At 36.0% G+C, this 26,180-nt stretch overlaps 1 protein-coding gene across 3 annotated transcripts; it reads right to left on the bottom strand.

Annotated features, from left to right (window-relative positions):
• Positions 1 to 1,345: 1,345 nt before the first annotated feature.
• On the bottom strand, positions 1,346 to 26,005 carry YME1L1 (YME1 like 1 ATPase). Of its 3 annotated transcripts, none has more exons than XM_026101567.2 (20): positions 25,944 to 26,005; positions 25,774 to 25,825; positions 23,465 to 23,617; positions 21,019 to 21,181; positions 18,766 to 18,864; positions 16,789 to 16,898; positions 15,405 to 15,555; positions 15,206 to 15,313; positions 14,255 to 14,337; positions 13,020 to 13,110; positions 10,840 to 10,992; positions 8,937 to 9,069; positions 8,384 to 8,446; positions 7,715 to 7,827; positions 7,179 to 7,334; positions 6,370 to 6,521; positions 5,333 to 5,459; positions 5,160 to 5,233; positions 4,357 to 4,443; positions 1,346 to 3,187 (listed from the first exon to the last, which is right to left on the bottom strand). In XM_026101567.2, exons 2-20 carry the CDS (start codon positions 25,801 to 25,803, stop codon positions 3,044 to 3,046), a joined length of 2,190 nt encoding a protein of 729 aa, XP_025957352.1. In that variant the 5' UTR covers positions 25,804 to 25,825; positions 25,944 to 26,005; the 3' UTR covers positions 1,346 to 3,043. The 3 variants fall into 3 exon arrangements, with proteins under 3 accessions (XP_025957352.1, XP_025957353.1, XP_064361950.1); XM_026101568.2 differs by having other exon boundaries at positions 23,486 to 23,617; positions 25,944 to 26,004; XM_064505880.1 differs by lacking the exons at positions 21,019 to 21,181; positions 23,465 to 23,617; positions 25,774 to 25,825; positions 25,944 to 26,005 and adding an exon at positions 20,010 to 20,046.
• Positions 26,006 to 26,180: the final 175 nt, after the last annotated feature.

The raw sequence follows: 26,180 nt of genomic DNA on the forward strand, positions 1-26,180 counted from the left end.
TTGCACCATTTGGCTCTGAAGTGCCCTTTGTGGACTCTGCATTGGGCATAACAGGCAGAGGTTGGGTTGCAGGGGCTGCAGGGGTGACTGGTGTAGAAGGCGGCCATGAACTGCCTTGTGCTGGTGAGGATGTGCATGAGGACATAAAATGAAGAGAGGTGAGAGGAGACATGAGGATACCCAAAAGGGGACATGAGAAAAATGTGAAAAGGCACATTTTTGGAGGAAGCAGAGACTTGCAGAAGGGACACGCTAGAGCCACACTCTTAGAAAGAGACGCTCTATGCCAAAGGGGGTACACCTCCGGGGGGAGCCCAAGGGCAACCTGCACTGGGGCAGGGACAGCCCTGAGGGACTGCAACCCATGGGCGACCCGTATCGGGCAGTAAGAAGCAGGGACCAGCAGAAAGAAAAAACTACCCGCTGACCCCAGCCTCCTGCATCACTCATCCCTCCCAGTTCCTTCCATGAGGTAAGCCAGTGTAACAGGGCAAAAACAAGGAACATTGAGACCAGAAAGGGGACAGGGGATGTGTGAGCATGGGGAAAGGGGAAGGAAAGGTGTTTTCCCTAAGTGTTTAATTATTTATCCTCTATTTCCCCCCCCAATACCTAAATCAATAATCAAAACTTCAATTGGCAAGAGCTTAAATTAAGTGAAAATCCCCAAGGTGAGACAATTTTGCCTGCGACAGGCACCTACCTCTTTCCACTGTTTATGTGAGGAAAAATGTAGACTCCTAGATGTACCTGCAGACAACAGAAGTCAAATCCAATGCCTAAAACAGACAAAATGAGTTTCTCCAAAACTCACTGTCACATGCACACAACCACCAAGAAATGAGAGTAAACACTTCAGTGGCACAAATCTTTTGTTAACTGTTCACAATTGATGGCTCATCTCTAAAAATCTTCTTTCACAAGCCAATGAGATATGACCAGTTTTCTGAAAGACACTGTACTCGGCTGTTCTTTGCATAGAGCTTTTGAAAAAGAAAAATACGTTAGACTTCAAGAATCTGCCCCCAAAACACATCATTCAATATAGATTCTAATGACTTGAAAAATGAAAGTGTTTTTGCTTTTTTTCTTTTTTTAAGAAAAAATTCACATTAAGTAGGAAAAAATTCCCATCCAAGTCTCATTACTGAAACAGCAATTGGCAAAAAAAGGTCTGATTTTCTATGAAGAAAGCTTCCTAGAAATCTATTTAGAAAAATGCAATTTTGCTATAATTCTTAAATTTATTTACAAGTTTAAATGTTTCGTACACCTCAATTTGCATAATAGGGCACTTGGTATTACATCTTGTAGCAACTGACAGTGAATAAAAGGAAAGCCAATATGCATAATTAAAATTAACTTTATTATTCCAAAAACAGATGCCAAATATGCAGTATGTATCTGTTTCTCTTGGCGTATTTTAAAATACATGTACAACTGGAACTAGTCAGCCTAGAAGAAGTTTGGTATAGTGTTTTATAACATTTGGAAGTTCTCCCACACTGCATTGGGATGTCACTATACTAAGCCAACAATGAAAAATAAGCAAATAGAAAGTTATCTGGGTTTTGAAAGAAAAACACGTGCTCTTATGAGAAAGAACTAGGTTATAATCAAGTGTAACACTCAGAAAATTCTGAAAGTTATGTTAATTCTAGTTTTAAGTGTAGCTACCAATATCCATTTACATTTATTGGCACCGGCCCAACTATTTTAACCTCCAACTATGTTAACCTTCAATAAAGGCCTCCTCTCTGCAACAGAAGTTTATAGTCCCAAGGGTCTACAATTCATTGCACAGAAAGATTATGATCAAACAACGCTGTTCCTAAAAACCAGTTCCATGAGATCAGAAGAATACTGGCATATATAATTGATAGCAATCACTTCCACTTGATTGGAAACTGATTTTGTGTTTATGAGTCTAGAATTTCCAGAAAGTATCTGTAAGGGTTGAAAGAAAAGGGTTATTTGCCTACTTTTACTAAACAAGAGAACTGGGAATGTTATTTGAAACAACACATGCTTGAAGCATTTTCTGAACTACTCTTTAGTGAGCAATATTGTCCTCTTTGAAGAGATCCTCTGTTGGATCATCAAACACCCATATATAATTAGTAAAAACTAATTCAGTAGAATCTCCAGCAGTATAAAAGCACTGTTTGCAAATCGCATCCATCTACTGCAGTAATAAAAATTCTGAGAATTTTGTCAGCAGCACATCAGAGGTCACAGGTATTTCTCGTACCCCTGCCACAGTTCTGTCCAAAACATGGCCCAAAAAGGTTTAGACATGTTTACCCTGTTGTTCTTGCATTAAAATTTCTCTCCCAGCCATACATGTGTGCATTTTAACCCAAAGAGCACTCAAAGAACAATCACTGTGTTTCTTTGTGGTTTTTTTTGTTGTTGGTCGTCTTAAACTAATTTGGAGCTCTCACAATTCTCTTTACTAGAGTTGAGCTGTGTAGCTGCTTCATTCATACAGATGTTTTGTTACAATTCTAAATAAGAGTCTTTTTTAAAACTGATCTTTATCTTCAAACAGCATATGAACATTATTAGTCAGACTACATACTACAGTTTTACATGTCAATCCTTTAGCACTTATGATGTCGTCGTCCATGAAACATTCTACAGCACATATTACAGGGTACCACTTCAAACGCACATATAGAGGTGTGACCCAAGAAGCTATGCCGAAACACACCAGTATATCTGCACACTTCTTTCTTCTCAACTTCAGCACATTTGACTGGACCAGAACATTGAATTCAACCCTGAGATTTGTGTTTCTGAAAAACTTTTTTCCGGGAAGAGTAGAGGGAGAATGAGGAACTTGCTTTATTTTGTGTCTTTTTCTGAAGAGACACAACAAATAGATGAGTAACAGAAGCTGACAAGAGACTGCAGAGTAATCTTAAAGTGTCACTAATGCCATACACACATCAGGTAGGGGAAAAAAAGCTATGCTGCATAAGACTACTGCATTGCTAGATGTACATTCTTTGAATTATCAGTTACTGTATCAAGGATGTTATCATCTTACTTCTAGTTTTTTCCCCTCTAGAACAATTTGGATTTCTTTGGCATCCAAAGTCTCGTATTTCAGTAAAGCTTCTGCTAAATTCTTGTGTTCTTTTGCATGAGTCTTCAAGATGTTCTTTGCTCGCTCATATGAGTCCTAATATTAAAAAAAGGGGGGGGGGGGAGATTCAATTTTAAGAATTGTCTCTATGTAAATGGAGCTCTACACAAACATTTCAAATTGAGCCTTAAAACTTCATAGTTAGCATAGCTCCAGTCCTAAAGATTTCAAACCTAGACATCGTAATTGCTCAACAAAATTTTTATTTATAATTCATGCCACCTTTGCATTGTGCAGCAGTAGGACTAAAAATAGAACATGGGGACAAACCTGAATTTTTTTTTTATAAGACTTAAAAAGACTAACTAGATCTGAAAAGTGACTGCTTACATTTATTATACATATCATACAGCATTCAAGGCATGTTCCTCAGACTAAAGTTTTTAAAAGCTTATTAAGTTCCAAAAGAATTATATACCTTTAGAAAACTGGAAGCTATCCAGCAGTTGCTGCAAGTTGCAACACATTGTCAGCATTGTAAGCTCCAACTTCAGTTTTTAATTCTATGCAGATAGTCCTTAGCCAACTAAGCAATCAATTCAGAAACAGCCACAGCAGAAGTGTTAATGGTTTATATGTTACTGGATACAGATAACTTGCCAGCCTGACCAAGCTAATTCAGAACACTAGAACTCTGATCTGGAAGTTCTGTGATAACTGTTACAAACTTCCCTAAGCATCTGATAGCGATTGCTGTGGGGAACAGGATACCAGACTAAGTGACTCTTTGATTTGATCTGGTATGGCCATTCTGGTGTTTCTATACTTGAAGATTTAGCTGCAGGTCATGAAACATGGGAGTAACACAAAGCATTTGCATCTGTTCCAAAACAATTTACAGACTGTTTTTTCCCTATAAATGAAATAGGCAAAAATACAAATCCTGACTAAATGTAAAAGGAAGTGTAAATGAATATATTAAGAACTTCTAACATTATCAACCTGTTTCTCACTGCCTGTGTGTGATTATTAACAAAATTACAATATGCAGAGATTCAAAGTTGCAGCTACTTTAAACACTTGGGAATAGTTTCATCTACCACTGTATTTTCAATGCTATTTGAGTATTCAGTTTTCCAATGTGTAAGCTGATGCTGAACTCATTTCAAAAGACATGTGTAAGTGTAAGGAAAAAAAAAAAGCTATCTATATATACATATATATATATATATATATAGAGAGAGAGAGAGAGAGAGATATCTTACCCTCAAAAGTGTTCTCACTTCCTGCTCAATTGCAGACTGAGTTTCAGGGCTAACTTTCCCCGTATCAGTATAGGTCATAACACCAAGCTACACAAAAAAAACAAAGGATATTTTTGTCCTGTCACTGTTCCAAAAAAACCTCTATAAGAGCTTTACCACCTATTGCCTATACATGTGAACAAATAAAAACATTAATCAAAAACTTACTGAAGTGCTTACAATAAGAAAAGCAAAGATGCTTATTCATGAACTATGTTGTCACTGAAGAGTTGTTTTCATAGGTTACAGCAGAGCCTCAAATTCTGATTAACCCTCATTACAACCCCCCCCCCCCCCACGAACAACCCCTGCCACATGCAGCACTGCAGATCTAACACTTAATCAATAACAATGGACAACAAAAGAAGGTTTTTTTGGGTGTGGGGGGGTGGGGGCTTGTTTGTTTGTTTGTTTTTAGAAGTCTACAAAACTTGGCATTTCCATCCCCCTCCTAAAAACAAGAAATGAAGTCCGTCCTCAATTCCAAAATATTTGCTTTTATTATGAAGATTTTCTGTAGACATTAATAACTTTCAAGGTCATTTTGAGGTGAAGATTTGTTGTGTTAGTTTTTAAACCGACAAATACACACGTTTTCTTGTTGAGTTCTGCATAGTAGTGCCAAAAAATAGTCAAATCGTAAGGCTTATCTTTTTTGCCAGAACTACTTTATCTCTGTACTCACTGACAGCCAAATAGGTATTTAGTTACAAAAGAGGAAAATTTCTTTATATTATATAGGTATTTAAGAACAATGATACTACCTTCTCACTCATTCCAAATCTAGTCACCATCAGCTTCGCAATTCTAGTAGCATTGTCAAAATCACTGGAAGCACCTAGATATTAAATAAGCCTAAATTAATTACTAAAACCAAAATTAAACAAGCCTATCTATAAGCTCTGACCAGGAATTCTTTAACTACTGATCAGCTGACCTGTTGTGATGTGATCACTTCCAAATATGAGCTCTTCTGCTACTCTTCCTCCCATGCAGACATCCATCTGTGCAAGCAATTGGGATCTAGTTTCACTCCATCTGTCATTTTCTGGGAGCAAAGATACCTGCAAGACAAAGACTTGTGGTCAGGTAACAATAAACAGAAGAAATACTGAAACAATCTGAAAAATACCCTGGTTTATATCCAAAGTGGATATGAAGCTTTTTACACAACAATTTGAACACTCTGGGCATCCGTCTATACATACACTCATCAGGTTGGCTTGGGAGCTGCTTGGCTTACCAGATGAAATAGCCCCCTTGAGGCCATAAGCAACACACAAAAGGAAGCCATTTAAACCCAACCCCAGAATCTCATGTTTACGGACAGAAAAAAAAAACCCACAGAAGTCTATTCTACTTCTCCTTATTCCCTACACTTTTTATTGAGTACAAATCAACTTGCCTGGAAAATTCAAGTTAATGTGTTCAATTAAAGAAAAAGCATTGGTTGGATAATATTCCACTGAAACAGATATAATGGAGATAATTTTCTGTTCAAATGCTCAACATATCAAAGACAGAATAGAAAAAACAAGCAAGAATATCTATGTTAGAACAAAACAACAGATTAGTTTTCAGAAAAAGTTCCACTGGACAAAGAACCACCTGAAGTTTGCGTGAAAGTACATTTGAGCACCGCTGCTGTTTTCAAGTCTTTTAAACATTCTTTGAAGTTTCATTTATGGGAGCTATGTTAACTGCAGCAGAATCGCACATAGTTAAAATTCTTTCCTTGCATATTTGATCATATTTGATTCATGCTAGCATATTTGAAATGAAGAATGAGAGCCATCACACAGAAAAAATGACCAGGGAGTTTTCCAAGAGATTACTTGCAACGATTACAACAAGTTATAGTATGTGTTCTAACTGGTTTCAATGAATAGCACTGTGGACAAATTCCTCAAAAATGCTTAACAGTAGACCAATATAAAATTTGTTATATTAAATTTATTATTTAGAAATACTCACATGTCCAAGTGTTGTTCCTCGTGTCATGATTGTAGCCTTGTTGATTGGCATTGCATCCTTAGTATAATATGCAATGATAGCATGCCCAGATTCATGGTAAGCTGTGATTGTTTTGTTCTTATCATCAATTTCTACACTTCTACGTTCAGGTCCTTAAAGGAAAGCACATGAAGTAAACTTGTTTTCAGTGATTGTCACCACAGTTCACACAGACTATACATATGCAAACAGAGCATAAAGTAGCTGAGGAACAGCATGCAACCAAAATTAACTAACACTCATTGTGCTAAATGTTTACAAGTAAGATTTTAATGTTTAGAATGGACCTAACTCTATAGTCAAGTCGCTTTTAAATGACTAGATTGAAACAAAGTCTGAATATCTAAAAAAAAATTCCATTTCCGCTCAAGCATGAAGGGAGCGGAAGTATTTTTGGTGTGTACATCTGAGATGTTTACATTTTGCCTTACTACATGCCAAGCTAGATAAATAGGAGTTCCAGGCTTCTGATCATCTATTCTTCCCGCCTTCTTTCTAAATCAAGAGATAGGGATAGGACATCAATTCTGTGACTTCCTCTAGGCTCAAGGATAGCATGCAGTGTTTCTGATAACAAGAACATAAAATCTTACTTTAAAGTGTTACTACTTACTCTGTGGTCTCAAAAGGTTCTATTCAAAATTAACTAATAGAAGACTCACTTGCTAAAAAAAACAGCAACAAAATCTATTCTTCCATAAAAGTATGAATCTTGCAAAATAAAACTGTGTACTGTAAGTTATATGAATGTCTTTTATATAAAATCCTACCCATTAGAATTTTGTCCTTAGAAAATTCTAGTTCTTTCATGGTTACCATATCTTTTCCATCAACAGCTGCCTTTAAGGCAGCTTGATTTACGAGATTCTCAAGTTCTGCCCCAGAAAATCCTACTGTGCCTCGTGCAATTATTTCTGGATCAACAGCTGTGGGAAAAAAACAAAACAAATCTGACATTAGTGTCCATATTTCTCCTGAAAAACCTTGTGATGTGTCATGAATAAATATCAAGAAATTATCAAATTATAAGCAAGAATTATGTTCTATTAAAAATAGTTTGTTAAAATAAAAATATTAAGCTTTAAAAAGAAATGAAGCTTAATAGTCAATACACTATGAACTATTGGGAACTAGAGAGAAATGCTGCTTTATAGAACTATCCCAACACTAAATACTATATGATTTTTGTGTTCCTTTCTGAAGCATATGGTACAAGCCGCTACTACTCCCAGAATAAAGGACTGATACACCAGTGGGCTGACCCAGTGGACAAACTGTTACATGAAAAGGTTAGGTATTTACTCACATTGATCATACTTTATTTTATTAAGGTACCACTTCAGAATTTCTGTACGCCCTCTTACATCTGGCTTAGGAACAGTAACTTGCATGTCAAAACGACCAGGACGTATCAAAGCACTAAGTGAAAAGACAATTTAATACAACAACTTTAAAATGCTGCTGTAAATTCTGCTATTAAACATACATGCGCAGGATGATCAGATCGATTTGATAAAAACATCTACAGACACTATTTCTGGCACATAAGTGCAAAGAATGCATTTTTCCAATCATTTGTACGTTAAAAGACAGCTCAAACAGACGTTTATTACCTATTTTATGGGGTTTTCTTGCATTTGTAAGGTAAACTACTACTATTAACCAGTACTAAAATGTATTAACAAGCTGTGTTCCTTGTTTGCAATTTAAGTATAAAAGCTTGCAGAAATTTTAGATGCTTATTTAAGCAGCTTGCTTACTTTAATTCAACGACCTTTCTAATGCCAAAAACAGGCCAGCATCCATCCTTTTTCAGGAAAAAGCCTCAGCCACAATGCTAATACTTCAGGAATTAGCACAAACAAGTATCTAATCAGTTACCTGATCCTTGTTACCTTTTCTTCCCTGCCACCCCACCCTTTTTTTTTTTTTTTGAATACATACTATGCAGAATTGATCCATAGATTTTACTCACTTATCTAGTGCTTCAGGGAAGTTTGTTGCCCCAATAATAACAACACCTTCATTGGGTTTAAAGCTGTAAGAAAAAAAGAGCAAGAACGTAATTAAATTCTTTTTAAACAGAATTTAAAGCTGTAGTCAATAGCTGTATTTCTTATTTGGAATGAAGTCAACCAGCCAATTAAGAAAAGGCCTGTCAGCCACCATATTCAACCCATGAGTGGTCACATTTAACCCAATAACTGGTGAAAACATGCCCTGATGTCCAAAGTTCAACCTCTTCCTCCTATACGTAGCCTAAAAAATTGAGAAATACTTTAAAATAATTGCAGCTATGCTGTTACTGTAACTTACAGCCTTCTATATTCTTTAGATCAGGGTGATTTATGCCACTATATGCACTACTGGAAACCAATTATGAGAGGCACTGTACATTTATATATTTTAATCAATTTTTCTTATTGATTTTAAAAATCAAAGTTGTCAGAAAAGCAATAAATCCACGCAATATTCAAAATATCACTCATTCAAGCACTTTCTATAACCTCAAAAATGCATATACTTACCCATCCATTTCAGCAAGAAGTTGATTAATGGTCTGTCTTGAGTAGGGATGCATTGGAGATTCAATTCTCTTCCCACCAACAGAGTCCAACTCATCAATAAATATAACACAAGGTGCATTTGCTTTTGCTTCCCCTGACAGAGAAAAATAGCTGAAGGACATTTCAACCATACAAAGTAATAGAAATAGTAGAATCCTAAATTAAAATCATACAACTCCTATTATTCTGGGATTATGAAGTGTTCTATTAGACATCACCAGAGCTGTCCTGATTTCAGTCTCTCAGAATGAAACCCTTTTTTCAAATGAAGCAACAAATAAAGAGAAGTAAGATGCATCATCTCCCTACCAGTTTTTATATTCCTACCCCGCTACAAGAAACAACTAGTAAAACAGATTAAGAAATTCCTTGTATTTGATATCAACTGCACACAACAACAGGTTATTTCATAGACTCAGGTACCCAACATCGATATATTAAAAATATTATGAAATGCAATGGGTCTAAACAGTAACTTATTTTCATAGATCCCGCTTGTTATTTAAAAGCGAAGGACTTTTAAATAACAAGTTTACAGGTATTAACAACAGAAAATAAAACTGCATTGATATGACTTTAAGACCACACACTGGTATGTGCATACTAGGATGCAATTCATCCCAATCAGACATATTTGTTGCACAAGTCAGTCATCTAACTTTTGTCATCAATAGAAAGGAATATGCATTTATAAAGTGTAAAACATCTGCCACATCTTGCAAACATTCCACATGAAACAAACCACACTTCTTCCACGAATACATACTCCTTTCTACATCATAGATGCTTGACATTATCAATCTTCCACTTAAAGAATGAAATTGGATTTTTTCCCCTTCTAATAACAATTTGCATAGTTCAAGTGGAAAGTCTCTTCTGCTACATGAAAGCTATCAAACTAAACAGGCATTGGTCCTACCAATTAATGATCACTTTAAAGCCCTATATTCAGAGCCTATTGATAGGATCAAGAAAGAAATCTCAGATTAGTCACAACAGACCTTAATTTGGTTAAAAAAAAAAATCAATTCTTAAAACATTTCGTCTCAACAAAACACTAAATCAAAGATTTTAATCATATAGAGGTGGAAAAAGCTAGCACAGTTATTTCTGTATCTGAAATACGCAAAAGAACTACTACTTTATAGAAGAGATTTTTATTTACAAAACAGCCAGTTATATTTTTAAACTCAAAAGGAACACTATCAACTTGAGAACCAAAATATTTTAAGGACTGAATTACAATAATACACCAAAGGTAAGGCCAGCCTTGCTTTTGTTGCTTTATCATTATCCTATATTAAAAATATGCTTTTTTCTAATATATAAGTGACACGAAGCAGCAGATGACTTAGCCATGCAGACATGAAAACTCACTACAAAAAAAAAAAAAAAAAAAAAAAAAAAAAAAAGACATACACACAATTGCATCCATAGATGCTATACTCTGATCCTGCACTAAACAAGTTTTAGTTCAGAAAAATAAAGTCAACATAAAAATACGAGGGAACTAACTAAGAAAGTTAATGCTATTTTTATCTTAGATTTAAAATATTTCATTTAATTTATAGGACATTACACTTCTAAATAAACAATTTCTGTTCTCACTGGGAACACTGTTATAGTTTTTGCTACAATTTCAGTCTGATCACTAGCCAAGTTTCTGCAGTTAACTGCTATTTATGGAATTCTGAGATTCGCCTAATTACTTGGAAATTTTATTTATTAACCTCAGGCTTTACTATTTTCCTGTAACTAGAACTGCATCTAATCAAAGCACATACTCCTGCTACTTGTAAACAGTACCACTAAATACTTTATCTTTCATATTAAAAGATTTTAAGAATACAAACATTTAACTTACTGAATAAGCTTCGGATGCGACTAGCTCCAACACCAACAAACATTTCATCAAACTCTGACCCAGATGCATAATAGAATGGAACATCAGCTTCACCAGCCACAGCTCGGGCAAGAAGAGTTTTACCAGTACCAGGTGGTCCAACTAACAGAATACCTGAAAACAAAATAAAAACATATGCATAGTAACACACACAGAGTCTTGCTATACACAGCTTCTGTCTCTTCCATGCATAAAAAAAGTAATTCATACTTGGCTTCAAAACACTTAACATTCCATTTCAGATACTCTCATTACTTGCACTGCAAAGAGATTTCCTTAAACAGATCTAGATACATGCCAATACATTTTTAAACAACAACAACAACATTTGTAAGATTATTAAATAAAAGCAGAAGCCTGAAGTATGCTATAAAGTTACTGTTGTGTTTAGCAGCTGAAACAGTACTAGCATCCTCTTCATATTGGACATTTACCTAGGTACCACATTTTTAAAACTTCCTAAATATAAAAAAGGCTGTGGGCTATAACAGAGAGGAAAGGAAAAATCCTGTTTGCAGCGTGGTCTAGTATTTCATATTATAACATTATAACATAATAGATTTTGTCATATGCTTAGCAATCAATCATTTGTATTTTTTTTAAACATTCAAAGGTTATCAGTAGAAACCAAAAGGAAAAAAAGCCATTTGTCAGATAATACACTTAAGGCTTAACAGGAATTACAGAACGCATTTCAGAATGAACAGAATTCATTTTCTTCCTTTTCAAAATTCACCCTCACAACTGTCGTAGATTTCTGGCTTTTCTAAAAAAGATGGCAAAGCCCTTTCTTAAAGTGGATTTTTTATTAAAGCTTTCCAAGTCATTAATTCGAAAACATGTAGAGAACTGACAGCAAACAGACTCACCAGGTCTACATATTTCAGATTCACTTGGCTTTTTACTACGACCAAGCTTAAGCATTTTTTTCTTTTAATGAAAACACTTGTTTTGAACCATCTAAAGCAGTTATCAAGTGCTAAGGGTGCTGAAAGCAGCAGTGAAGGAAGAAAGGCCTTTCAAGAAGAGTATTAAAAAAAACAAAACTGAAAACACTACCACACCCACACATCATTCACGCATACCACCCTGCCTTTCAAGACAAAGAACTAATGCACATTAACTGAATAATTAAAGGCAGCACAGTATTATTTTCTAACCCCAACATAATCCTCACATAAGGCAATTAAAAAGTCTTACATTAATTTGCATGGGGTTTAGATTAAATTCATGTTACATATATACATCTCAGATGAGACAAGATACAACAGAATTAGTTTTGATCACAGAAAGGTATTACCATTAAAAAAAACAAAAACAAAAACAAAAAAAAGTCCTTACAGAGAAGGTTAAAAAAAGAAAGAGAAAGATGAACCTAAAAGGAAACTCTGGGCTACCTAAAATTCTACTCAAAAAGAGATTAATTTGGCATCAATTACATAATTTTATCAATAGATATTTCTGAAATATAACATATGTTCAGTGACAAAGTAGAAGAAATTTTCTAGTCCAGGATATAATCTCAAAGTTTACTTAAGACTTTTAAAAAATACTGGTTTACTCTCATAAGTAAGGTTGTTAAGAATTATGCAACCGGTTTGATTTTTGGAGGTTTTTCTGACTGGTTAACACAATATCTACACAGTCCACTGCTTTGTGTCGTCCTAGCTTATTAGCCTTAAAGTTCTTAATAAATTCTTACTGTATTTTTACCAAAAGTAAGCAGTATCCAGACATCTTTGCTTCTTCTACCAGAATATCTCAAATTCTCTGTGAGAATTATAAATGGGGAACTGAAGCTAAGACAGAAAGCCTGCAACAAAATTGCCTTTTTTTTTTTTAAAAAAAAGCAATACCTCATTTAAAGGACTATCCTTTAACAAAGAAACTTTTACAACTCTTCCTGAAGGTTCATTTATTCCTCTCAAATATTTTAGAGAAGCAAGGATATCCACCAATATCACACATTATTTTACAATCTACTGTGGACCATTTTTCTTTTTTACTTCCCTAACTCTGAATGAAATAAAAATATCCATAGATCACACCGTAAATTAGTCATTCAACATAGAACAATGCTATGAAGGTAGCCATATATCTGCTATATCCGATTTTCACTTCTGTTGAGCAATAATTCTTACCTTTTGGAAGTTTGCCTCCTAGTACAGTAAATTTATGCGGGTTTTTCAAAAACTCCACAACCTCCTGCAATTCCTGCTTAGCTTCTTCAACCTGCACATCAAAAAACAAGCCAGAAAATACGACTAAGCATTTATAAAACAGTGTACCTTTTTTGTAGGTGAACTTTGTAGTAGCATCCTGAATTTAATTCAGCCCATTTCCTAGAATTGTTTATAGGAAATGGTAAGCCCTAAAAATAAAGTGACTGAATAACCTACCAGTTCAAGACCAGATCTTACCAACAAGATAAACATGGAATCAGAAATTTGTATGTCAAGAATTTAGCCCAATTAGTTAAAAGGTGACTAATCTACCTATATCCTAGGCGAGAGATACGGAGGGATGAGGAGGGAGATCCTCATTGTGCTGCTGACACCCAAAGAACAGCTGAATAGAAAGAAATAAAAAGAAAAAAAAAAACTTTACCATCAGCTGTGTCACTTCCACTTCTTTCTGGAAATCCCCATACCCCCTGTAGCCTATTATCAGATATCTTAAAGAGATGCTGTTAAGAGAGAAGAGACTTCAATGGCATTACCATCTTCTATGATATTAGCCAACTTCTGAAGAAGTGCATGAAACAGGGTACTTCTAGCCTCTCTTTTCATACCCCAGCTTACCTACTTGCTATTCTGTCCCTCAGGAAGTTTGATTTTACAAGTCAAGAGTACCTCTTTTATAAGCTATTAAATGCCTCAAAAAAGAAGCAGAATAGAAAAACAGTGGTACAAACCTTCCAGGTCTTGGAGTGATCAATATTACATTAGGCTTCTGTCTCCATTACTAAGTAAAAATGCAACTACCATTTCTGACTATACTTGTCCAACTTACTTTGTGCATTTGTTCTGTGTTCTAGAAAGCTAGAGATCATTCCTTGGAGAAAGGCTGGTATATAATTCTGCTTAGATTCAAGTACTTTTGACAGAAAGTTTCAGGGCAGGAAGAGGAAGGAGGCAATTAATCAACTCACAGTGACTCAAGACTGCATTGCTTCTCTACTGCACAAAACTGGGAAATGCTATCCTGATGTTCATTTTTCTGTTCATTTTGATTTTAAGGTCTTAGGCTTATCAAAACATAAGGAGACATTTGTTTTTTAAAAACAGTTCACAGGAAAATTTTACGCAACAGAGTAAGACATTCTTCAGCCTCACAATGATTAGTCAAACAAGATTTCACACATTTTTGAACTTACCCCCTTTACATGTTCAAAGGTGACATTTTTCAACTGAATTGGATCAACTGCTGCATCAAAAATGCTTGATGTTCGAAAACGTACTACAAGCAAATAGCAAAAGAGGAAGAACAAATTTACACATTAAGCCATTTCATTCCAAGATAGCATTTTGCACATCAGTGGGTACACTGTTAGACCACTACTTTTATACCTGCCATTTTAAAAAGCAATGTTTCCATTTACAAGTGTCCAGCAAGAATAAGATTTTATATATATCTATAATAAAATATATGAATATATATATATGAATATAATATATGAAGATTATATATAATCTTTGAAATATTTTCAGTGAATTCGATAAGAATATTCTTTGGTCATTTGTAGCAGAAAGCCCTGTATCCAATGGTAGGAACACAAAGCCACAAGCTCTCCCTTGATGTTTCTGCATTTGTTCAGACCAGACCCAAACTTAGCACGATAGTGAAATTCTGCATTTATATTAGCTCGGCCTTTGATCATTCTGATATTTCCAACAAATGTCTTATGATGACAATTTGGCCATACAAGTACCTAGTCACTATAAACTAGGCTATGATTACAAAGATCAAACCATTTTGCCCACTGGTGATCTAAATAACACATCGTCTACATTTGAAGACAAATACATAACCTGTGAACAATCCAACTTCTCCTCCTCTGCTCTTCTGTAATTGGTTTTGAAACATGTAATTGTTTCACCAAAAGAATATGAAAAAATTATATAGTAACAGACAACTTTGTCTTCATAAACATTTTGTAGTGCTATTGTTTGAAAGGCTGTAGCCAAAAGTAGTAAATAATTCTCCTGTTCCATTAGCACTTTGAAATGTTACCCCATAACAATCACATTGCCTACGTACAGTCCATATGTGCTAAGCCTGCTGAAAGAAACAATGTGAACAAAAGACTAAAAAAGAGTTAACTGACCGGCATCAGAAAAGGAGCCTTTCCCAGGTAAAAATGAGGAATACACGGCAAGATATAAACAAAGAACAAAGAGAAAGAAAGAAAGCAAACGTGATCGCCTTAAGGAATCTGTAAAAGAAAACAAAGAAATATTTTAAAACATGCTGAAATAAACTATTTTCTGAATGCAAAGACAAAAAGATAAACTAAAACAACTTACCAAGTGTTTTTTGCAGGAATACCTGTGCTTTCAAAAAGCCTTCTGCAAAACCAGTTTTAAAAGCATCCTGATGTGCTTCTGGGATATTTTTTGTTTTCATTAACATATCTAAGTTTTCAACATCAATTCTTCGCTTTCTCAGGATGAAACCCTAAAATATGTTAAACAGCAGCATTAGTTTAAACTGAGTTAATATATAGTTAACTATGTTAACTACTCATAAACCGAGTAGCATTAACCCAAGGTGAGGGGAGGAAAAACAAACAAACAAAACACATAATTCAGGTGCTATAGGATTAATTAGGCAACACAGGGTAGTAGCTTGAGTGAAGAATCACAACGGCTCCTGCAGGGGCTTCTTAACTTTGGCTCTGAGCTAACCAGGTCCGGAGCCCTCCCAGACCCCAAAAGACCAAGGGCAGCTATTTGAATACCTATGCTTTGTACTCCAGTTCTGAAAAGAAAATGCAGCCTAGAGACAGCTCTGTACACAGCTAGCACAAGTCCAGGAGTTACCACCTTAGGCTTTCTGCTTCGTGAAGTGAACCTAGAGTTATCTGCAAATAGGGAATGTCTTCACAAGTACAGTGAAGTACATCTTGATAGAGCTTAATCAAATATACCAAACATGCCCTACCAAAGCTAAGCATCACTGAATGGAGCTATCTTGGTGTATCATCCATGGTGTACATAGTCAAAGGATGAAACAAACCCCATATGTCAAGAGGAAGGGGAGAGGGAGAAGTTCAAAGCTAATTTACAAGTAAAATAAGAACAAATGCTTTCATTAGCCTGACTTTTGTACAACCAATTAGAAACTAATCAGACTACCTAGATTAATGTTGCTTGAGTAACAAGTCTTGATGAGTGTCTGGTTACTCCAAGTCTGGATAGCTATCTACTGAATTAAAGATATACAAGTCAGTTTTTTACGCAAAAATATTGAGTGTACAAATTTTGTACTTTGAAAAGACATTAGCCACAAATAAGTCAATTCTTTAAGCATTTCAGTATGTGACTGATTGCTTTAAAAGTAGTATGCTCTGATACATTAAACTAGCTGCACTTCCATTTAAATGAATATTTTATTCATCTCCAAACTTGTTTTAAAACAAAGTTACAGAGTATGAAGAATTTAATTTCTAGGAATTTTTATACTTCAAAACAACCATAAAATTTAAACATTCTTTATATTCATAATATATTAAGCAAATCTGTGCACCGAGGAAAGCAAAACATTGTCATTAGTTCAACTTTTAAACTTAAGAAATTTTTTACCATAGTATAGAATATCCTTGAGAAATTGTGAAGATTAATTCAAAAAAAAAGTATTGGATTTATTCAGATCAACTTCATAATGTTACTTGTATCATAATGTTACTACCTTCAGAAGCGAAGAAAGTGAATTTTTTGTTTCTGTGAATTGTTCAGATGTTGACTGCAGACGTCTTGCTCTTGATCTCAAAGTCTTAAAGCCTCGGGACTGTATATAAACTAAAACAAGAAAAAAATTTGGAGAGCTTTTCATTACTACCACTGCATATGCACACACACACAAAAAAACAACACTAAGATTTCAGAACCTATTACATGAAAAAGACTTTACTATGTGTAATTGAACATAATTCCTCTCCCCCACCAAGTTGAACAGATGATTTTCCTCAACTTATGTCAAAAAGGTGGGGGATTTCATGTCAGTCATTATCCATAGCTGCCCCATATCCAAAGCAGGAAAATGAAGAGAATTGCATACAGCAACCTGTATGCAAAAACAGAAGTAAACTGGACAAATGAACAAATAAACTGCAGTATTATAAATAGATAGTTAGATGATCATGAAAAATGCTTGTAATCTGAACTTGCAAGTAAACTGCTTACTGTTTCACAATATATTTTTCTCATAAAGTTTCTGCTAAATATTCATGAATACACTTTGTGAATTACAGATAACTGCCAACCCTATCACTATCTCAGGGAACAGAAAAACACTGCTGAACTGAATCCAGGAATGCTGACAAACAAACATGAAACATTTGGAAGATAATCCAGAAGGACAGGAAAAAAGGTTCCTGCTTTTGAAGGCAAATCTAAGAACTCAGCTAGTAAGGTATCCTCAAGAGATCAAGAATGCCTTGGATGCGCTGTTAACTCAGAAACTGACAAAAGGAATGAGTCTGGTTAAACACAGGAGCTTAGAGCACTGTAGGTCTTCTTCAGCCACACCTCAGTAACCTTGTCATTGAGGCTTTGTATTTATTATGTAAGTCAGGAATATTATAAAGATAAAAAATAATTTTAAAAGCCACACATCTAATGAAAGAAGATTAAGATAACCACTAATTCCATTTAATCCTGCTGTTTTAACCAAGCCTTCTCTTATCATAGAACAGTATCAGTTAAAAGAGACTTCTGGAGGTCATCTAGTGCAACCCCCTGCTCAAAAAAGGCCAACTTCAACACTAGATCAGGTAGCTCAAGTCCCTGCCCAGCTAAGTTTTGAATATCTCCAAAGACTAAGACAACACAAGCTCTCCAGGCAATCTGTTCCAGATTGTGTTAACTATTCTCAGTGTGAAAATTTCTCAACAGCAATTTCCCATGCTGCAGCTAGTAACTGTTAGCTCTTCTATGAGGTGCACAGGAAAAGGATAAGAATATGGTTTCAATGGCAATTAGATCACCCCCTGCCTTCTCTTCTGCCGACTATAAAAATCCCACATTTTTCAGCGTCCCTCTGTACATTAAATATTCTAAAACCTGCATCCTTCTTAATGGCCCATCTCCAATTTGTGTCTTTCTCCAATTTGCCAGTCTGTCTCTCTCTCATAACAGGGGGACCCACAACCCAGACACAGGATCCAGACGGAGCCTCACAAGCATCGAGTAGAGGGCAATAATCGTTTCCCTTGAGCTCTTGATTTTGTTCTTCCTAATGCAGCCCTGCTACCTATCGCACATCCAAGAGTAGTTTAAACAAGTCAAACACCTTAGAAAGATCACCTAGATGAATACCAGGTTCAACATATTTATTGATTAGAAAGTAGTCAGCTCATCTATCATCTTAAGAATACTATCCACAAATACTGACAAGTTCAAACAAGATTCTCTAGTTACACCATATTTACTAATTTCATTCTGGAGACATACTAGTAAATTATAGAGATCTTCAAATTCAGCAATTCAAAGACAAAGATAATGTTATGATTTAAAGTGCTAACATCATTTTAAAGGTTCTTCCTGAAAGTTTGCCAGCACTTCCCAAATTGCTCCTCTTTAAGACAGAAAAAAATAGACTTTCCCAGAAAAAAAATATATATATATATTAGATTACAGATTTAAAATACAGTTTATTGTTTCATACCTGGCCAACACCGCAGATCTGAATGCAAACTTTGGAGGGGATTAGGATGTTGTCTGCACAAGAAAGATGAGCGTAAAGCACTAAAAACATCCACAAAACCTGTAAAAAGATAAAACAAAGTATAAACATCATATTTTAAATTGCAACTACACATCCCTTGAGGCAGGTTGTTTTTTCTATATCATATTGAATTCAAATTGTATTTGACTATGGTCCTTCAGGCATCTGTATTTAAATAAATGAACCATTACCACTACATGGATAGTTAGGTTCTTGCATTAACCTTTATCAGGTGCTTTTCAATATACTTTTTTTTAAAAAAATGAAAATTTCCAAACCACATGGTATCCAAGATCTTGAATGTGAAGCTCAACTTGTGTAGGAAACTCTACATTCCTGTACAGATCTGAGTAAAATTACCCAAACTGAATATGAACCCAGAGACATTCATAAAGCCATAGCACCAGCAGTCAACCAATCATTCAATTCCAAAAACTGGAAAGAGCAGATTGCCCATGCTCATTTTAGGTGTTACTTTGAATGCACTATGTGTAAAGCATAAAAACATCTTTAAGCTATATTAAATTTGCTTTATTATATAGCTCCAATAATACAGAAACAACAAGAAATGAAAAGCATTGCAGTGAAAAAATTAGCAGATACCATTTAAAGCATACTACAAACAGACTGCTGAGAAGATGAGTGTCATTTATTTGTTTAGTGACTGAAAAGCACTGCCTTGTCTAGGAACCCATTTTATCATTCTCATTAAGCAGGTATGAATTATTTAAAAAACATCTGAGACTTGGACAGGCAGTTGGGGGTCGGCGGGGAGAGAAGACAAGGCCTAGATACACTCGTCCATGGTAATTCAGCAGATAAGCCACAAAAAGAGGGGTTTTATTTTGTATTTTACATATTCTGAGAAAGTTATTAACATAAGTTAGATGTAACTAGAAAAGCAAAAAAGAATCTTGAAGGTTCCTACTACATTTTTAAAGCTACATGATTGTACTAACAGCTTACAAGCTAGCAACTGAAAGACCGAGAAACTGCAGGGGGAAAAAAAAGATTAGTTGCTAATTCTCTAGTAAAGTACATTGCAGAACCTTCTACAATGCTGCATACTGGAGAATCTAATACAAACTAATTATGAACACATCAATTAAAAACATACACACTCTCCTCACTTTATGCTTAGGAAACTTTATGCTTAGGCAAGTATATATGCAATATAAACCTACCAGCACACCAACAGCCAGTCATCCACAGTATTCAGAGTCACCTATACCAAAAATACATCCTTGTAGTTTTAGTATTTCCCTGGCCTGTGGCAGTTTTCCACCTGTAATCTTGCCTTTTCAACTGTGAACGAAATGATCAGTCTGGTGAACTTTCATGTTAATTCATGAGAGCTGTAAAGCCTTGGAAGCATTTGCAACTTTTTTCTTCCTGTTGAGGGATGTGCCTTTGGAAGCACTTTTTTAAATGCCACATCACAATACAACTCCTTTTCTGTAATAGTAGGCCTCAGACATCATTCCTCTGTCCTTTCTCCCAACTGCAGTACTATGTAAGTAGCATCTCAAAAGCCAGCTATATGCATGTTTTTCTATAATGCACTCTTGTGCATCTTTCTAGAGGCTCTGCTCCTTTTGTAAGGCTCCCCTACGTAGGGGGAGGGGCAATGTTTAAGACTAACCTCAAAATATCTTAAACTGCATGGAACTGCTCTTGGTTTATTTCAGTAATGAAACGCTTTACATGGGCTGTTAACAGCTTCAAATTCCTTTTTAATGTCCTGATGTAATGTTCAAAAAAAAAAAAAAAAAAAAAAAGGAATAACTTTTACATAAAATTGTAAGTGTTCATGAGCATGTTCCCTTAGTAAAATCTAGTTTTTCCTTTTGGTGAATGAAAATAGTTGACAAAATTAATAGCTCAGTTTTATCATCAGAGAAAATGCACTTGTACCATAGCTTAGTTCAGACAAGTTAAATAGCAGACAACCTCAAATCTGAATTTGAAGAAACAAATCCAAAAATCTGAGTTCAAATTTCCAAGAATCCCAAAATTCAAAAAGCACAATTCTAGAGATGACCCATATATAATAAAGACATTAGAGCTCTTTTCCTGAGTATTTTTAAACTATTAGTTACCTACAGTACAAGAGATTAAACTGAAGAATAATTGTGTTCACTTTCATAATTTAGCTCTCACCAATTTTTATTTGCATGTCACTCTGAAACATACCATGCTTATTTTCAAAGAAGGACTCTGCAGAGACGTAGGATGTATGCCACTGGGAAGAGACTTTCCTTTCAGCAGAATAGCCAGGAAGCAACCTGTTCACTAGTTCTTTGAACTGGTTAGCTTTCAGATCAGACAATCCCAGATCTCTTAAATTCAGTACAGCCTGCAAAACAGAGAGATAAGAGTTCAAAATGTATTTAAGATTACCTTAGAGGGGAAAAAAAAACCTTAATGAGTTACTTCTCAACTTATTTTGCAGCATCTGTATTATACAGTTCAGACTGAAACATTTTTTTAAATGAAGAAAAATGAATAAAAGGACACAATTAAAGAAAGAATACTGACTAGCTTTTCCACATGCATGCATTCATATTTTCACTGTCAAAGTAAATCTATAGCAAGTAAATTTTCTTCCCAGTTCAATGTTCTTTCTAACACCTTCCCCTATTTGAGCAGACACAGAAACAAATGCACTGTTTTCTAACTCTTCCTAATCTGTAGGATAGGGTGGGGGACAGGGACAGAGATGTACAGGAATATCCCACTGTATTTCATCCAACTGAGCAGCCTGCAAAATTCCCCCAAACTCCCTTTTTTTTTTGGCCAGCTTTTTCACAGAAAGGCTTAAGATAGGACAAATTTAGCAGCAACATAAAGACTGGATTTTAAAAGCCCAGAATCAAAATAAAAACCAGCTATGAGCTGGGTAAACACATAATGAAATGCAAAATTTTATATGTGAAAGGGGTAGGAGCTAGGCCTTATATTTCCTACAAAAAAATGCAAGGTAACTATGAAAAAAAAAGACAGGTAAAGCAAATCCACTTGAGATACTAAAGTAGCCTTGATTAAAGTAATTTTAAACTTGTATTTTACAGATAACAGAGTATCTTTTAAAAATACCTATAAAAAGATAAACAATTTTCTTAACCAAGAGACAGATATATAAGTATATATTTAGAATAGCTTATCTAAATACGCATATGCACACATTTTTAATCTTTATTTTTTATTGTTAGAATATTATGGGTTATATATCCTTTTCTCCTAAATCTTTTTTTACAATTGCTTTCCGTTCAACTACTTTCAAGGTGAAGCTGGATTTCCAATAAAAATGCATGCATGAAATTACTTGAATAAAATGCCAAGAAAAAAAAGAATTTAATAGATGTCTAAAGTACTCTGAAGTACTGTGTTTTAAAATGGATTTATAAGTAAACAAAGTACTCTGTTTTAAAGGCCTAGACAGATTATTGCTCATCCAGTTGTTATACAGGATAAGAACATTTTTATCATCATTTGACTTTTATACATGGTTTAGAAGCGTAAATCAAGCCTTCCTGCTTTAGCTCAACAATTACCTGGAGAATTACTGATATGAACGTGAAGGGTGAAGAAATTCAAGAAATCTTGAAACATTTTCCATGCCCCTTCAGAAGAGGATACTACTTCCAAATACAGGTTTAATCTTATAGCACGGAGCATATAACGTCAAGTTCTCAAAAAAGTGATTTTTGCCATCCCATCCCATTGGTTTAACTTTAATATTCCAAACTGCATGTACTGTTTAAATATTTGTTGACTAGACAGTTGACTGATTTTAAAATCAACAATCTAGTCAACTTTAAAGTTATTAACAATAGTTACTTTAATTAGGAGAGATTTTTTTAAGGTTATTTTTATAATTTTATCATCCTAGAAGGAAGCAAACTGGTATACAATGGAATAGAGACAAAACATTAAAAGAAAAAAAACCTCTGGATTTAAAGGACAACAGATTATTTTCACCAAGTAGAATGACAAACAGAACTCAGTAGATTAAACATGCTTTTAGTTCCATTCACCAATCCAAGTCTCCTACTGAAATTAATTTTTATTGCTAGAAGCAAATACTTCTGTATTTATATGGAATCACAAAACAGAGATATGAATACAACTATGGCATCCAAGCTGACATGGAAAGTTGTGCAGTTACAGACAGAGACTCCTTGTTGACTCCAGGTTTTTCCTCCCAAATATCATTAGTTAAGAAATTTGTTGTAAGAAGCTAACTGAAAGAGAAAAGAAATGGCAAGATCTCAAACTTATTTTGTACCTTCTGTATTCTGATTTTTCATTAAGAACAAATAACATCTGATCATGACAAAGACTTCTCATAGCAAAAAAAAAAATAACTCAAATATGCTATTTCATCTATTCAGAACTCAGTAACAGTCTTAAGCAACAGTTTTCTCACAATATATACAGAAACTAACTTTGCTAAAATTCGGTGAGTGAAAAGACAAAAAAAACAGGTTTATGAAAAGAAAACTCACTGTTTTGTTACTTTATAGTAACAAATATTAAGCTGAAAATGGAAGAAAAAATCCTTCCCTCCTTTGCATATTACTACAGAGATAAATACTAGCTGAAATAAATACTAGCTCAGAGATAAATACTAGCTCACTTTTTCCAAGGTTCTTAGTACCTCACTGTTCTGAGGATCATGTTCTGGGGTGGTGTCTCTCTGGACAGGCTGTACAGAAGCTGAGCTGGCAGTAGTTGTGGAGCTTTTTGGTGAATGAAAGGCATTGATAAGGTGACTCAGAGGAACAGTAGCCTGAAGGGAAGGGGGGAAAAAAAAAACATTAAGAAAATTTAAATTTATCACCATTCCAAGTACTGATCTATAATTACATGTCTTGTACACTGCTCTTTAACTTAGGATTTCATAATACCTATAAACTTAGTTTCAACACCCCAGTGTTAGTTGATATCTCTACTTACGAAAAATAGAAAGTGTATGTATGCATGACAAATTAGAAGGTCACAAAACTTGGAAAAGAAAAAAGAAGCTACATCTCCTGGGTTTTGAACATGAGCATAGTTTAAATAAACTAATCACTAGATACTTAAATAGGGAAGTGAGGTACAGAAGATCAGTATTTAAGCAATGCAAACACTACCATCAATTTGCACTGAAGACAATGTTTAGCCTGTCTTGGTGTCTCCCAAGACAACACTTGAAAGATCACCATTCTAATACTCTTCATAATACAGCTATATAGGAGAAGTAGTAATATTCTTCAAACATACGTAGCAAAAAAAAGCCAAGAATGGTAAATGAGGCACATCATCTACTTAGTCATAGGTCTTAACTTCAGACATTAATCTGAAATATCATTGCATAGTCAATTCTAGATTATCCATGAACAGTTACCCAAGTAAGTGGTATGATTAAGCAGGTAGTACCAAGTTTCTCTTGAACAGGAAGTTCAGTGGCTGCTTCTGAACAGCAGGGAACTACAAGGTTTTAATCAAAGACTTACTGATTCAGAGATCTCCATTCTTAAATATTACTGACTCAAGTACTAAATATTTTCCAAACATCACATATTTTAATCTACAAATTAATATTTATGCAACTTGAAATATATATATATATTTTTTTTTTCCTGCATTATACAGGTTATTCCCAGAAGTTTCCTCTGTTTTCTTCCTACTTTAGTAACATGCCTAAGTATCAAAGACAATACAAAGTACATACACATACTACAGTTAATTCTGCAGTTAGCAGCACTCAGTCATTTCAGTAAGGTCCATCTCATGGATCAGTACATAAGTCCAAGTGTGTATGTCAGGGTCCTTCCTATAGCACATGACTGCGCATATTACAATACATGACACAAATAATTCCAACACTTAGAAAAAGCCTCAGTCTTATTACATGTGTTGCTATGCAAGAAAGAGTTGGAATGCACCTCTTATTGCTGGAAGAATTCCTTGCATTGCTTGCAATACCTGATTAAGCCCCTGCTGTGAACGTCCTTCTGCAAAAACCTGTCTCTGGAGTTAACTAGATAGAATATCAAGAGAGACAAAGCTGCGTGGTATGAAAACTCACTCAGGGTTAATTGTACACGGCTGTAATTAAACTCTAGAAGTTTGCGATAAAACAGTAAAGCCTCCTAAGGTTTCAGCTAGCATCCTAACCACTAAGCAAGCTTTCTTCTGTATTTCCCACTATGAAATGGTGGAATGACACATCTCTGAAAACATCACAACTTTTTTGTTTTATTACACTGACAAAACAAAAATAATGAACAAATTCGCATCTGGAAAGAACAATTAAATCCCACGCTAATCTCCTAACACAAAACATGACAATAAAAGCAGTGGTTCAGGTCAAAGTCCATACAATGTGCTTGTCCCATCCTACCCACTGGATGATAAAAGATGCCTTCCAGATCGCACCCAGATTGCTCTATTTAACAGAGAAAGAACTTTTCTTCCACTAACTTGTCTAATTTACAACCATTTATTTTTGACCTTCCCAACAACACGTGACAGTTGCGTAACTTATCAGCTGCGGGCGGGGGGGGGGGGGGGGGTGGAAGCAACCCCACACATTTCTGCTATAAAAATAGACTTAAAAAAAATCTTCTGGTTACCTCTTCATTTCTGATTTTACAAGCTTTTACTGTACCTTCCCCCTCCTCTAGTAACCCTCCCCCTCCCAGTCAAGAATCCTAAACTGCTGCAGCCTTCTCACGGAGGAGCTGCTCAGCGTTCCCGACGGCGTGCAAACGCCATCAGCTCCTACCCGCTCTTTCGCCGCTGCGACACCCGATGGGGGTTGGCCCACGGCCGCCCCGCGACGCGCTCCCACCCTCCACAGCCAGAGAGACACGACGACACCGGGACTCGGCTGCTCCTCCCGGCCTCCGAGTGCCCCCGCCCGGCCCCGCGGCCGCGCCCTGCCACGGGCCCCCTCACCTGAGGCTGCACGGTGGAGAAGGAAAACATCCTCCCCGCTGGGACGGCGGCGGCGGCGGCCACAACGCCTCCTCCCCCTCCGCTCCCCACGCCAGAAGTAGAAGCCTCGAGCGCCCGCCCGTCAGCCGCGGCCGCCCAGCCCCCGCGGCCGCCGCCGCCGCCAGACGGAGCACCCCACCGCTCCGCTCCCCCCGAAGATGGCCGCCCCCGGCGGCCGGCAGTGACCAGGCCTAGGGCTGTCCCGGAAACGATCGGATATGGCAGAGCTTCCGGATCGCCCTCCCTTCCGCCTTCCCCCCTCCCGCAGCCGCCGCCTAGCAACCAGGTCGCTTGGCAACCACTGTGCGCCCCCGCGTCTGCCCGTTACGCCGCGCGCAGGGCCAAACCACCAGCTACGGGGGCGGGGG

Source organism: Dromaius novaehollandiae, chromosome 2 (assembly GCF_036370855.1).
Source record: "Dromaius novaehollandiae isolate bDroNov1 chromosome 2, bDroNov1.hap1, whole genome shotgun sequence".
NCBI classification, from domain to species: domain Eukaryota; kingdom Metazoa; phylum Chordata; class Aves; order Casuariiformes; family Dromaiidae; genus Dromaius; species Dromaius novaehollandiae.

Excerpts from the sequence above, each read along its gene's own strand:
- YME1L1 (XM_026101567.2), bottom strand. The coding sequence starts at position 25,803 with ATGTTTTCCTTCTCCACCGTGCAGCCTCAG. Across the intron at positions 7,828-8,383 it reads TTCCCTGAAGCACTAGATAA|TGCTTTGATACGTCCTGGTC; the intron begins GTGAGTAAAATC and ends CTTTTCACTTAG. Across the intron at positions 3,188-4,356 it reads AAGTGAGAACACTTTTGAGG|GACTCATATGAGCGAGCAAA; the intron begins GTAAGATATCTC and ends TTTTAATATTAG.